The sequence below is a fragment of the Micropterus salmoides genome, unplaced genomic scaffold (assembly GCF_014851395.1).
Source record: "Micropterus salmoides isolate LMB-PRFRI ecotype aquatic unplaced genomic scaffold, ASM1485139v1 Ms_hic_scaffold_17, whole genome shotgun sequence".
Lineage (NCBI taxonomy): Eukaryota > Metazoa > Chordata > Actinopteri > Centrarchiformes > Centrarchidae > Micropterus > Micropterus salmoides.
In genome coordinates, this window is record NW_024040817.1 from 23,882,895 (window position 1) to 23,898,484 (window position 15,590).

Consider the following 15,590-nt stretch of genomic DNA (forward strand, 5'->3'; position numbering starts at 1 on the left):
CCACAAGGTGATAACTTCATCTACTTTCAGAGAAATGTGGATCCAAGGATGCCTCTAAGTCCTTAATTCATCATAAGGCCAGATGACCTGGCGGTGTTTGACTCTTACCTCTGGAGGAAGCAGCTGCTATACAGCTGTGCAGACTGTGCTGACTGTGAATTCTGTCTCATTGGCCATTATGTCAGTGGGTTGGATGTTGCGGTCATACATAGGGTTCTCGAATGTAGCTCGTCCATTAGTGTTCTCATGGCCCACGTAACCATTGAAGGGGACTTTGGGTCTTCTTCTACAATGAGATCAGTTCCCATTAGGGGTAGACAATACAGTCTATCAAGTATACAGCATATATATGTATCATAGTATAGATTAGGGCTGCAACTCTATTTGATTCACTGATGAATTGTTTAGTCAATAAAATATCAGCAAATAATGAAAAACAACTCTTCATATTTTTTTTTTACAAAACTTAGTACAAAACACAAAAAAAAAACAGCAAAAACATCAGCATAAAATCAAATTTGAGAAGCTGAAACCAGCAAATCTTTGGCATTTTTGCTGCTCAACTGAATGATTAACCCACTATCAAAATCTTATTTATATATTTCACAATTAATTGGAGGATAAACCCCTTGAGATGCACCATCTCATTTTCAGGGGCATCCTCAGACACAAAAACACAGATTTAACAGACATTTATACAAAAAATAATAATAATAATGAAGACAGTAACATCAGTACATACACATAAAAACACACAAAGAAGCCAACAATTTCTTTGTCAATCGACTGATAGTTTTCAACAGTAATATGGATTTGTCTATCCTGAATCGTACTGGTACAGCATTTTTAATTGTCACCTCTGCACTGTGCAAATTGAGATAGCCCGAACACTCCCTCATTCATTTTCACTCACTCACTCTGTTAAGGGACAATGTGTGCGAATACTGTATCGAGCAGTCTACTTCTTGTGTTATAAACCAGTAAATTTTCTTGGCAGGGAGTTTTCTCTTTATATCACAGATGATGATTTTGAAGGTCAACATGTGACTTAATAGATTGAAAAAATCTATTTCAAGTTACTGTACTTTGGAGGGTGAATGCAAATGTATCTTTCAAGAGAAATCAAACAAGATTCTTATCTGAAAAAAGCTAACTTTGTAGAGGTGAATTAAACCTTCACTAAAAATGCATCCAATCGAGGCAAATTAATGGTACAATGTTTCTTGCAGATGATGACTATTGTGAAATATATCAAAGTTGTGAACCTTACCTGTGTTTGTAGAGGTACAGAGCGAAGCCTGCAATGATCATGGCTATAAAAGGCACTAGGATGGCTGCCGCCACTGAACTGCTGTTGGACGCAAAGTTGTAGCCTGGGTTGTCTCTGCTGGGATCTAAACTCTCTGAAGGACAAAGTAGTAAGATATTGAGCCCTTGCTTTAGCATAGCTTTAGTACAATTTGACTTTAGCAGCAGACATTATAATCAAATCTCATAAACAGCACAATTAGAAGAAACAAAAAGGGAAATCATCCTGCTGCCAAGAACTCATGATAAAGGTTAAGGCAGATAAACAGAAAAACAGCAAACTAAAAGGAATTGTAATGGCTGAAGAGTGTTGCCAGAGAGGCACAGTTTATACATAACAGACTGAGCAGACAAATGACTTTTTTAAGTTTATTGCTATGCTTTATTTGAATGTTTCCCCCTTGGGAACCTCAAATTCCATTATTCTGACAATTACTCTTAATTACTGACATCAAAGGCCGACAGCTATTAAGTCATTTCAGATTCATTCTCTAATTTATGGAGGTGTGTGTCTGAAACAGCAACAGTGGAGGAGTGACAGCCCACCTGTTTACCACAGGATGCCAAAAAAGCTCCAATAAAGGACAAGTGACAAACAAGAAGGAATTCAATTAGTGGGTTCTGTGGTGTTTGCCAATCAACCCCCTGCTGCATGAGTGCGAGCACACAAACAGATGCACACAGAACACACTCACGCAGGCAAACTGCACTCGCAGTTACACCACCACTGAGTTAAAACAAAACAAGAAACCTCCACAAATTGAGGAGGATGGTTTGCAAGACGTCCAACCCAGACTCACATCTGTTTTTCTCATACACACTTAAACACACATACACATGGATGCCCTGGCACCAGCCCCATTCCTCGGTATTAATAAAGAGCTGTTTGCTCAATCAGTGTGCTGAGGCGGGGTGGTGGTGGTGATGGCAGGAGGGTTCCGCACCTGCTGTTCAAGCACCTCTCTCATTACAGCAGATTTACACATCCACTTTGACTATGCTCACACAACTTTCAGTGAACACACACTTAATCTGTCTGTGTTAACACAAATTCCAAATTTGTCAATTCCACATTCCTGCTCATATCTGATCTTTTTTAATACCTGCACTTTTGCTCTTCAGTTTGTATTGCAGCCAATATGGAGCCACTCCAATGTGGGCTTTGCTATTTAAAAGTTGCTAAATCCCTTTGAAATCTGTCACCCTCACGAGCATTAGCAAACAGAAAACAGCAGTAGCACTAGTATTATCTGCTGAACTGTTTGCATGGAATACATGATATAAATCTGATATGTCATATGGAACAGGAAATTAAAAAAAATCTGAATGTAGAGCATATTAGCTGCATTTTAAATGACTTTAGTTACATCCCACACAAACCTACCAGTTTGTCCCATTTTCCTACATGTAGTACATCATTGCAACCTGAACACAGTGTGCCACAGGGACGTGGACAGAGGCTAAGGCTGTCAAGGCTACATTAAAAATTACATTTTTTTTAATTAACAACCACTGATGGCTGATGGAGAGTTTAGTACTGGGAGAACAGATTAGTACATATCTAATTTAACGTGTATCAGATTACTTTGCAATCGTGTGTGTCTACTCAGCAGTGAGATTAAGTCCAACTTTTGGGGTTTCACAGAAAAACTTAAAATTGATCATTAAGATGAATGAGAAGAAATTATGTTTGATGTCCAAAACTTTTCTATTTCTCTATAAGAAGCAAGTCCACATCCTTTTTCAATACTTTTTAAAAAATTTAATTGGTGCACCAAAATGCACCAATTAAAATGCATATCAACATCGGTAGACAGAACCTTACATAATCTATATTTCTCTTCATGTGTGCCTTATATAGTTCAGAAGACTGGCACATTTTTGCAGTTATATTTGCATCAAACCTCAGGATGTAAGGATTTGCTGTATCCAAACTGTAGCAAAAATCACAGAGAGGGGGATCACATGGCTGGGATTTCTAGGTCACTAACATGAAGTAGAATATATGGATAGCTGTAGCCTTTTGAAAAACGATTTCTATACTTATGACAGCATTGTTGACGTTGCTGAAGGAACCAAAGAATGACATGCAGCAAAGGATGGATGTTATTCACTGTATCACGACTACAAGATGTGGGGTTACTTGAAATGGCAAAGACTCCACAGGCATCAACACACTACCCACAAACTCCCGAAGGAAAGACTTTGTGTAGCTGTGTTGTGGATGTGTGAGCGCGTGTGGATGTCATTTTCTGACTATTAATCATGTTTGTGAACTGTGTTTGCCCCTTTATGCTGGATTCACAGCCACATTCTCCAAAAGTGTTTTCACATTTGTAAAACTAAATAAATGATGAATCCAACACAGCAAATGACACGCTGTGAAAGCACTCGCAGCTAAGCTTAAGGGCACTCCACATATTTTAAGTGAAAGATTTCTGTGATAGAAATCCAATTAGGAAAATAAAAATAAAAAACATAGAGAAACAGTCTACGCCCAGAAGACTGTATGTCTATGTGGTTTCTATAACCAAGTGGACAGCTCACTCACCCAGTCTCTGGAGACCAAATTGGCCAAAGCCTTTTCCTCTGACAAATCCCTGGTACACAAAGGAGTTAGATGAAGAGATGTAGGACACCTAGGGAAAGAGAGGAATGGAAGACAGACACTTTATGTGTCACATCCAGGCTTTACAAAAGAGCGTATCATCAAAGTGTCAGCAGCTTGTGCACGCAGAAAATGAAATATCATGTCAAAGGAAGCTTAGAAGCGCTCTTATAGCTGACATTTAATATGATGTTTTTCTGCTCAAGAGCACAAACATAAACACACTCAGACGTGCTGCGCACATGCAAGCATGTTACATGAAAGCAATACTCCAATTTGCAAAGCACACTTGTATGTAAACATTCATGCACCGTGAGGCTTGTGACTTGCACACAGTGGCACACACACACACACACACACTTATAATGTGACCTGCTTTTTTAATTATATCTGGAGTGTGTGGTGCCTGGGGTTGGGGGATAATATGGGAGAGAGAAGTGGAGGGGGTCTGTCGAGTCCTGATTACCAGGCAATGATTTAACTGACATTTTAATTAAAGAGAAAACTCTTGGTGGGCCCTCCATCTCCCCAGAGTGACAAGGTTAGTGTGTATGTGTGTTTGTGCATATTTCACAATATGTGTGTGTGTGTGAGAGAGAGAGCGAGAGAGAGAGAGAGAGAGAGAGAGAGAGAGAGAGAGAGACATGTGACATCTTTGCAGTTACAAAGGGATGTTCTGTATCGAACCTGACCCTGGACTTGCACTTACATGTCCATCTAAGGCCCAGTTGTCTATTTTGAACTTGTTGACAAAGATTTCCACAGGGCCTCTGATCTGGTGGACCTGTAACAGCAGCTGAGCTTCCTCCCTCTTATATGTACCTACAAGAAAAAAAAAGTTTAGTACAAAACATTGACCAACAGAAAAGGATTATGTGAGACAGATACGTTAAAGAACCTAAATCTGATTCCTTTACCCATTATGCTGTGTTGACCATTGCAGCCATTCTATGTTGTCAATGACAGGAAGACTTGCTACCGTCTTAAATTAAGCTCAAATACAACTATAACTTTAGTGGCTATATAAGCACAGAAATGCACACCAGGAACATCTAGATCGTCGTCATTTATTAGTGTAGTTATACATATATATAAATCTGTGAGCAATATACAACATTTCAGTTTTGTTACAGTCAGCAAATACCATGAAAAGATCAAAGCAAGTCACAAAAAAATAGTGCATTTGTTGGGACTAGCAATGGTGTTTGTGGAATCAAATCAAAATAATACCATACCATGATCTACGTCACACTACTGTATACCAGGCTTTGGCAACACTCGTTAGTAGGATCAATTCCTTGTTAGTTTTGGTCTTTTCATGGAATATTTTGACATTAAGATAGACCACTAGACCTATCCTTTCAACAAACAAGTTATTAAAAAATAACATTTACATATTTTTTATTTGTAAGACACAATAATAACAAAGGGTTATATAGGGTTAGCAATTGTATTCATAAAAAAGTTTTGCAAAATTTTGGTGAAGTGACTTTCAATAATGCCATGTAATTGGACTGTTGTGCAAATAATCTATACATCTGAATCAGCAACACTGAGTGAGGCAATTCGTAGCTGTAGAATTTTTTTTTTACTACAATGTGAAGATTGATGGCGCCCAGGTACAGAAGAGTAAAGTGTCCAAGCTGTTACTAATGCAAATTTGTGTCTTGATGATCACAGTTGCATGGTGATTATGACACAAGGGAAAAAATTAAATGGTCTGCTGTTCGGTAACAGCAAGAATGATCTCCATGCAGGGACCACATTGATTTCTTGCTCTTTGTCCTCACTTTAATTTAACAGATTTATTTGTCTGTTTGGATAAACCCAACACAGGGGAGCCTCTGCTATGAGAAGGAAGTCAAAGAGGGTTTGTGTACTCTATGTGTGAGAGTTTTTTTGAAACTCTTGACTGTGACATCTGTTTTTGGTGTACCAACCAGCCAGCTTGAGTTCTACACCGCTGTGGTCGATGAGTGTCCCGTTAACCCGGTTGCTAAAGGGTTCAAAGGCAGTGATGCTGAGCATAGCCGGCTGCTTCTTCCCCAGGTACTCATAGGATCCCCTCCAGAGAGAATTCTTAGCAAATACACCACCAGGGACTGAACGAGTGGAGATAGAAGAGGGAAAGAAAAGTATGTTTTTGTCAACAACAAAGTGCCATGTGCCAGATCAGAAAATAGGGTTTGAGTTAGTAGTGGAGAGAGTCAATCAAAAGTTATAAAAGTTATATCATTCTGATGCATACTGGAATTTGTATACTAATTAATCAAAGTAAAGCAACTAACAAACAAATTTTGATGGGGGTTCCCATGCACTATACAGAAATAAAACTAAAACATCTCCAGATTCACAATGAGAACCACAGACAAAGGAGAAACCAAATACAATATTTGAAACAAATATAATAATATATTAAAGGATCTTAAAATACCAGAAGGATATGTCTTACCTGGTAACTTAGAGGGTGGCTCCTGCACTGTCCCCACCGGGCTCTTACCACTTGGGCGATTATCAGCTAAGGAGCATAACAAAAGAGAATCAACTGAAAAAAAAGTCATTTATAAGTCTATCCTGTAAATAGGCACGGCGAATGAATAAAAGATCCATTTTTCTCCATTAACACAACACCTCCAAGGTAATTGCAGTCGGAGAATGTCACCATCGGCACTTCCTGTTTACCTGCACGCCTAATAACCCCTGTGGTGGCCAGAGTGAGGGCCGCCTGCGCCAGGACTTGACTAATGTGTCAAAGAGCAGCCCGGTTGTCCCTGTGGGGCTACGGCTAAGTCAGAGACATAGTTTCGCTGCTTCCAGGGAAGCACTTTAATAATGCCTTAGTGCTCACACAGGGCCACAGGACTTCACCACAATAGTAAACATACACCCACACAGACAAACAGAGCGAAGAGGGCTTTACAAGCAACTACAAACAAAGACAGGTATACTGATGTTAGTTTATGAGCACAAACATAACCTCGGATAAATGTATAAAGACACAAACAAGCACACATGCACACACACTCCCACAGCCTTGTACTTTATTAGTTGCCAGTCTTCTGAGCTGCCCTTCCATCACTGCGCCCACAGGCACTGTTAATATCTTGTATGTGCTAAGGCCAGTCCTCTTTCTTTCCTTCACTCTTAATGGCATGGCCTTAAAAATCACCCTCTACATTTCAGCAATTGCTTGGCATGGATCCATCACATGGATTTCCCCCTCTAGTATGTCTTTCTCTTTAACCCATTAGCATTCGTCTATGCTAGATAATTGTGTGTCAATTACATTTTTTTTTCCTATATGTATTTAGTCCAGTGCTTGGGGGTGTCTTAATGGCAGTCTATTTGTCTGCAAGACCTTGTTAACAATGCCTCACCATGTATAAGAGGTACTTCTGCAAACCTAATCAAAGGGATGCATTGGCCTAATCAAGTTTTGTACCCTTGTTAATGTTTCAAAGTGTGTGTGCATGTGTGTAATTCCATGCAGCGTAAGTGTGTGATGGATGGGCCATTCTACTCTGGCATGTGTCTGAGAATACGCAAGTGTTAACAGAGCCATTCATCAACATTAGCTGAATCCCCAATATCCCAACACGAGTCCCCAGTGAATCCCGTGCCAGTACAGACCCCAGTGGTTTTAATAAAGACTGCTAATGGAAACTGCACATTATAAATATGAGGTAAAGTGTTTTAAGTGTTTAATACATTTGTGCGCTTGCCTGGGAAAGTGGGTGGCCATGTGCACACATCTGCATTCTTATGAGGTTTGTTGAATGTATCTATGTGCGTGTTTGTGCCTGCATGCATGTGTTTCTGTTCCCAGACAAGCAGGTCAGATGATGACCTATGTGTTGTCAGGTAAGTAATATTGTAGAAATGTAGCCACAGCGAAAGCGGAAAGAGTGAATGTGTGTCCATGTCTTTGCATCAAGTATTTCTCCATGTTCCCTTTATGGATGTAATGTAACTGTTATACCTGCACAGACAGGTGGTTTCCCTGTCCAGCTCCCATCGGACCTGCAGGTCCTGTGCTCTGATCCTCCGGCCAAGTAGAAGCCAGGCTGACATGTATAGATCAGTGTGTAGCCAAGGGATGGCAGTTCTATGGCTCTCACATCAGACTGGGCTGGTAGCTCCGGCTGGCTGCAGTGGTGGGCTGGAGAAAGAGAGGGAGAGAAGGATTAAAGAGACCAAAGAAGAAAAGAGTGGGATTTTAGAGAAACAGGTCAAAGTTGGAATGGGGAGATGAGCGGGGAGAGGGATCAGAGGACCAACAGATATGAAAGAAGGAAATATGGTGGAAGAGAAAATGTGAGAAAAAGAGAGCCATGGTGGAGTTGTGGGGTCAAGGAAAAGTATATAGGTAATATAGGCATTGAGTAATGTAAACTTTTGCTCAAGGTTAGGTTTCCTACAATACATGTATTTTTGCAACATGAGCAGTTTGTGTACTTACCAATGCAGTCAGGTTGAAAACCACTCCAAGTGAGATTGGGCAGACAAGTACGAGTAATGGAGCCCTGAAGTAAGTAACCCTTTCTGCAGCTGAAGAACACAGTGCTGCTGATCTGTAAGAGGATACACATGAACGTGTAGGGATGTGGAACGGATAATGAGCATACATGCTGTACATAACAGCAAGCTGATTTTTTCGTATGTATGTATGTATGTATGTATGTATGTGTGTGCGCGTGTGTGTGTGTGTGTATATGTCTAATATATTACCGTATGTGCCCGTGAAAGAACATTGAAAATGTCTGACATAATGAATTAAATTATTATTAATCATTGTGTTTAATGACGACTTTGGGATATCATTTTGGATTGGTTATATATTTTGTGGGGGTGAAAATGAATGTTAAATATATTGCTTCAATTAATTATTTTTTAGATTTGAAACAGTAATTTGTAATTGGCTAATTTTAGCTATGGAAGAAATGATACTATCGTAATGAATATTTGATTAAATTATAGTCATTCAGCTTAGGTGACAAGTCTAATAAAGTCTACTTGACCATCATGAAATCAATCATTTTAAAGGAAGGCCTCAACATTACATTTTTTTAGTTTTATAAACTCAGTCTTTTGCTGTGTGGACCGAATAACAACACTCACAATTTACCTACACTGTCCCCCTGAAATGTTCTGTCAAAAATAAGTTCACAGGAAGAAGCAGCAGCAGCACACATTGTAAACATTCAAGCAACAAAAGGAACTGGAGTACACTGACTGATTTGCAAACCGGTTTGTACAGTTAATGGCTACAAATCAATGACTGTGTCCATTCCTTTTGTTTCCTTGTAAGTTTGCTGTCCTCAAACTGAATGGCACATTATTCAGCAACCTTTAATTTCCTGAGTGACAACATATTCATACCTGGTAGCCTTGACTGTTGTTCTGATTTCCAAAGAGAGGAGTGCCAGGGTCTCCACAGGTGGTGTGAGTGGGATCTGAAACACACACACACACACACACACACACACACACACACACACAGCAATTCTATGATAACTACCTCTCATGTTGATTCAAGTCTCACTTAATGTACGTGTCACCCACGACAAATTAATATATCACCTTAGAGAAACTGTACAGTGAATTACATTTTTCACAGATCTGGTGTGAAATACTGACTGTAGGAGTGAAGGCCATAAATTATTGTATGCAGGCAACCGTGCACACATACACACACACACACTCACAACCTACAGTCTTTTTTTTGTGAATCCACTCTCTATCCACGCTCACAACAGCTTATAACACAATGACACATTCTCATTTTTGGGTTTCAGTTATTTCCTGTTTTATTTTGTAAGAGTCTTTCCTTGTGTGTCTTGGGTTATTTTACTTCCTGCCTTTTTGTGTTCACTACCTGATTGTCTGCCCTGAGTCTTGTTATCCTCCCCTCACTTGTGTATTTAGTCTGTGTGCTCCCCTTGTCTGTTGCTACCTCGTCTTCGTGTCAAGCGATCCAGCCCTTTCTCAGTGTTGGATTTTCTTATTTTTTGGACTTTTTTAATTTTGATTCTTGCCTGTTACCATTGGGATTTGTTTGTCTTTTGAGCTGCTAGCCACATTTTGACCCTTGCCTGTACAACTTTTGTTTTATTATTTAAAACAACCTTAAACTCAACCCGCTTTACATCAAAGTCTGCATCTAGGTCCAGTCCCTTGTTTTCCTGTTCTACGCTTGAACTAACTGTGCCATTATCAGTTCACATTTCAGTCATATCAGTTAACAAGCATGTGTTTCGTTACATCATGTTTCTCATAACAAATGCATTATATTGATCAACTCATTAGTTAATTATACATGTTGCACTTCGTTGCTAGTAACTCACTGCACCAATTTTCTGCAGCCTACAATGGGTTAGGAAAAGCAAGGGAGATTCATTCAGGTTCTAAAACTGCACAGATTTATCACATTCATTATCCTATCTCCAAAGGCAAGGCCAGTAGTTTAGCGCAAAAAAAGTTAAAGAATGAACTTGTTATTGAACAAGTTGAGCGAGGCAATTTTTTCCAGAGAATGTAGAGCATCTAAGAGGAGTAAAGAGATGATGTAAAGCAATGTCAGTGGTAGCTACATACTGTAAATCAGTGGTTCTCAAACTTTTTCACGTCAAGCCCCCCTAAACTCATACAAATTGGACCCAGGATCACCCATCTGATTTTAGTTTTATTACAGAATATGTATATATTATATTGATTTTCCTTGTTTCTAACTGCAGCATCCACATTTATCCCTTCTAACTCAAATTATATTAGTTGTATTTGTTTGCAAAGTGCAGATGAATTTACAAGGCAAAAAATGGACTCCCCGATTGACCGGGCCAAGAAAAATACCACACCAGGTAAGGAAAAATCTAGCAACTCACTCACTCGCCCGATCGAGCAAGTTGTACAAAAAACATAAATAAATTAAACACCTCGTTTTGTATTTTAATTTACTATCACGCTGCAGCAACAAGCATAAACATTCAGAAAGCTATATTTTAATCTTCTCTGTCCAGTCTCTCATCCGCATCAATAGCAAATTGTTACAAACCAGCTAAAATGAAAGCTATATGTATGTAGTCTAACTGTTTAGCTTTTAGTTTGACACCTACCTTTTTTTAAATTTGGTAAATTCTAGTAAACTGAGCTGTTGGCTGAGACAAACCAGCCCTTCCCCTTTCTTCAAGTGAATAACAACAGCAGCAGGAGGGAGGAGGACACAGGACAGCAGGAATGACTGATACTGACAAATGCTTGAGTTCTTCTTCTTCAATCCTTTAGACCCTGTATTTTGATGTTCATTTTTGATTTGTTTCCAGTGAGATATTGAGTATATATATGTAGTGACTAAACAGTTGCTTCTTCGTTCCGATATTGAATGTGCCTACGCCCGAAGTGGATCTGATTCTTGTTTGGCCTTGCGGGCTTCAGCGCATAAAACTTTTTTGTTGTTTTTTATTCTTATGTGGAGTTTGTGTTTGAGTCTGTTTTGTGATGGAAGCCACTTATTTTTGGATGTTAGCAGATTCCATTTCATGCTGCGGTGTTGTCACTGTGTGTACAGTTCAGAATCAGCAGGCAAGAGGCTCGGGAGCACATGCACAAATCCAAATTTCTTCACATAGGACGCAGCATAGTTTTTATTTTTTAGGTTACAACCTGGAGGTGCTCCGATCAGGATTTTTTGGGCCGACCACCGATCGCTGAAAGCAGTATCGGCCAATACCGATCATCAGGTCTTTTTGGAGCCTTTTATTTATCATGTAGCATATACAGTATACTGTATATTTATTTAATTAGTCCTAAAAACAATGTATAAAGTATTAAAATTAACAAATAACAAATAAAGTTTCATGAAATTAAACTGTTTATTTTTAGTGCCAGGAAACATGGGCAGCAAAGCCCACTCCCTCTGTCTTAGAGACTTAAAACATAGCAGCCATTGCCTTGTTACTGCGAACATCTTATCGCTTAACAAATATAGCTTTCCTGTGGAATAAACTACTAAAACTGAACAAACAGCATATTTACTTCAACTATAAAAACTGCAACAAAAAAGGCTATAGCCAAAATATTTAGGAGATAAAGGGGCACAGGCATCATGAGTCTATGATAAAATCTGAAATAGCCGTAGTAGTAACTTCTTCTCTTTTTGGTCTGGAAAGCTCAGGCAGGTTCTGTAGGCTTAAGGGGTAGAGAGAGGAGCAGAGAGAGAGGGATAGTGGGCTCCAGAGAGGAGTCATAACTGTCATCAATGAGATTTGAAAATAAGAGAAATTTAAATAAATAACAGTACAATGTTAATTCCACATTATACTGTTAGTATATTGTTAATATTACTTATAGTTACTATTTTCATTATAATTTCATGTGGTTTACCACTAGTTTAGGCCTAATATTATTTCAGTAGGTTCTTTTCATTTATTAAATCCTTGCACAAGAAGCACAGTCTACATCTTTTACATAGGCCTACTGAGCTTAACGGAGGAGAGAGAAGCACACTCTTTAAATACGGCCAGTAGGTTTTTATTTGATTTTATAAAGTTTAAAAAAACGGGAGATTTATGGGGAAACATTTAAACGGGAGTATACTGGGTGAGAACGGGAAAATACGGGAGAATCCCGGGGAAAACGGGAGGGTTGACATGAGAAGAGTAGAGAGAGGATCGGGGTAAACACTACTACGGTTTTTTAAATAGTTCTATAACGAATACGATCTTCTCCGTCCACAGCAGCGTTTTAGATGCGTAACAGAGTTGATCTCCTTCCATTTTAAAATGACAGAAAACACACATGGTCTACTTCGCAGAAGATTTGGCAGAAGAAGAAAGTAATACAGACGAAGAACCACACCAGGTATTTTTGTTGGATTGACCGACACGTGGAACTGAAAGCAACATGGGAGTACAAAGAGACTCAGTCGTTGCAAAGTAAATATCGCGACATGCACAATGCAAGTGTTATTTACACAGTACAAATATTTTAATAAAAATACAGAAAGTAAAACTCTGTCAGTAGCATCATGTTTTTGCTTTGCATGACTGATAAGACCGCATCAGAAAGCCAAATGTGAGTGTCTGTGTCATCGTTTTATAAAGTCCTCCGCTTTTGCCCACAGATTCACCATTTTAATGTGGACCCTTTTTAGAGACCACCAATCAAACAAGTTAAAACCATTCTCTGACCGATCGATTAGAGCACCCTTATTACAACCTGTTCACAAATAGGAAATAAAAGTGATTCATTGATAAGTGATTTCATTGTATCAAATGTTATGACAATGTATCAATCACAGTGGCAAGAAGGAGAGCGGATTGTTGTACCTTTTTCGATATGCAAGAATGTTTGTTGGTTTGCATCTATAACATACTATGTCCTTGCTCTGAATCATTGATTTTGTTATTTATAAAGATTTAACTTGACAATTTACTTTATTTGATAAACACTAATAAATGAAATTATTTGTATAGGGGCAAGTAAAAATTGAAACCTCCCCATTAATGTTGAACCCTGATTTGTGAGACCCAAAGGGATCTTGCGTGTTTGTGCTTGGATCACAAGTGCAATGTTTGCTCTGACTAGTGAAATATGTCAGAAATTGATCTTGCATGGCAAAAAATACAGTTTCTCCACATCTTATATCTACATTGTTCTACAGTTATTCTGAAATAGATTAAATAAATGTTCTGGGTTGTTTTAATTAATTACACCGATCAGAATGGAAAAGCAGAATCAATATAACTTGTTAGCTAGGTCAAAGGGTTTTTGCATGCATTATTTCTTGGTTGCAAAAGACAATCAGGCATATAAGGGAGAACACAAGGGGGCAGAATGCACGCCAGCCAAATGGACACTTCTTTTACAAAGATACTATTGTGTGTTTTATGAAAATAATGACATAGTACTCAGTGTTTTGTGCTCTGGTTGTGTGTCATTGCTTTAATTATTACATTAAGTACTGCATACTAAAATATTCAATATGATAGACTACTGTTTATAGTCAACGGAGGATCTTACCTATGCAAGAGGGTTGTGTGCCACTCCAGGTGCCGTCATACTGACAATATCTCCTGGTAGAACCCACCAGGACGAGGGGAGCGTAGCAGGAAAAGGAGACAGAGGAGAGATAGGTGAATCCTCGATCCTCCCTCCTCCCCTGGGCTGGCATCCCTGGGTCTCCACAGAACACAGCTGCAAAGAGAAATAGGGAATTGTGAGGTGACCCATATAACCATGTTGTGTTTTAATTCAATATAGTCCAAGGGGAGTGAAATGTCACATACATGATGAACATACTTGGGTGAATGAAATGTCAGAAAGATAACAATGACATAATATAATTGGGCATCCCAGAACGATGCAACTTACGGAAGCACTGGGGTTTCTCTCCACTCCAGTTGCCGTTTCCCTGGCATGTTAACACAGTAGGCAGGGACAGCTGGTAACCTTGGTTGCAGGAGTAGCTGATGCTAGAGCCCCAGGTGAAGTCAGTACCCACAATCTGCCCATTAGGGATGGTAAGTGGTGGACCACACACAATCGCTACAAGGAGACAAAGAGGTATTGCACGACTTTGTGGATTCTGCATATTGGGTTAAATGATAGTATTGCAAGTTTAAGTATAATGTAAGATGACCACCTCTGTAACAATAGCTGTAACAATTGCCCTGTGCGGTTGTCTAGATTTATCTTGTCACTGCATTGTCATTCACATTTTTCACAACTTTACCTTTACAGAGAGGTTTGGTGCCATTCCAGGTGCGGTCCTTGGTGCAGATAAGAGTTGAGGCCCGGTCAGCATCCATGGTGAAACCAGGAGTACACTGGTAACTGACTGTGCGGTTGTAGGTGAAATCACTGCCCAATCTCACCCCATTGGCTGGCACTCCAGGGTCACCACAGTTGATTACTGCAGAAACAAAATGGGATAATGAAGTGAGAACATGAACATGGGTAATACAATTCGACAGTAAGGACAGACATTGCTGAGCACAATGATAGACATTTAAGGATAGAGAAATATTCATATATTCAAATCAGTTGTTCATCATGTTTGAGCTATGTTACTTAATGGTTTAAGTTGTTTTATATTTATTTGTAATTCTCAGTAAGGCAGGAAATTAATATCCCACACATGGGATGAAATACAAGCAAGTAAACAGACTATTTAAAATTGCACACCAGATGGAGCCTCAGAGTTAATGAACTGTTATACACACTTGACCCAAGCAGTTCACCTCACAAACAAAACTTAACAATCTAAAAAGCAACATAGTTGATGTGTCTTTACGGATAATTACCAGCCAGAGACCTCTACTGTAATTGGAATAAAAATAGGGACTGTTTTCAGTACTTTGCCAGGCGTTTATATGTCTGTCTGTCTGTGGACAGATTTTTGCAACATGTAGTCATGAAACTTTACAGGTGTATAGTAGACATCAAAATGAAGGCACAGTTTGAAGATGGGTGTGGTCCGAGCAAGGGTTCCAGAAGCAGGGGGGTATGAATCGGAAAATTAGCTTTTTCAATAGCCAAAATTAGGGACCATGATTTTCAGATTTGTTTTGGTACTGGCAGATGTTGGTCTTCCTCACACACACACCGATATTAGTGCCACGGCTGCTGTGACCCCATTGCAAAATGGTTTCTAGTTAGCATGTCATTAATTATTGAC

At 39.2% G+C, this 15,590-nt stretch overlaps 1 protein-coding gene across 1 annotated transcript in view; it reads right to left on the reverse strand.

Annotated features, from left to right (window-relative positions):
• csmd2 (CUB and Sushi multiple domains 2) overlaps positions 1-15,590 on the reverse strand; it is a 251,780-nt gene that overhangs the window by 1,182 nt on the left and 235,008 nt on the right. The window contains exons 60-71 of the mRNA XM_038725504.1: positions 14,646-14,825; positions 14,285-14,458; positions 13,934-14,107; positions 9,296-9,369; positions 8,376-8,487; positions 7,896-8,075; positions 6,369-6,434; positions 5,857-6,018; positions 4,626-4,738; positions 3,860-3,947; positions 1,271-1,403; positions 109-286 (exon numbers count right to left, since the gene is read on the reverse strand). Of these exons, the coding sequence (XP_038581432.1) occupies positions 127-286; positions 1,271-1,403; positions 3,860-3,947; positions 4,626-4,738; positions 5,857-6,018; positions 6,369-6,434; positions 7,896-8,075; positions 8,376-8,487; positions 9,296-9,369; positions 13,934-14,107; positions 14,285-14,458; positions 14,646-14,825 (1,616 nt within the window). The 3' untranslated portion in view covers positions 109-126. The remainder of the gene's footprint in view (positions 1-108; positions 287-1,270; positions 1,404-3,859; positions 3,948-4,625; positions 4,739-5,856; positions 6,019-6,368; positions 6,435-7,895; positions 8,076-8,375; positions 8,488-9,295; positions 9,370-13,933; positions 14,108-14,284; positions 14,459-14,645; positions 14,826-15,590) is intronic.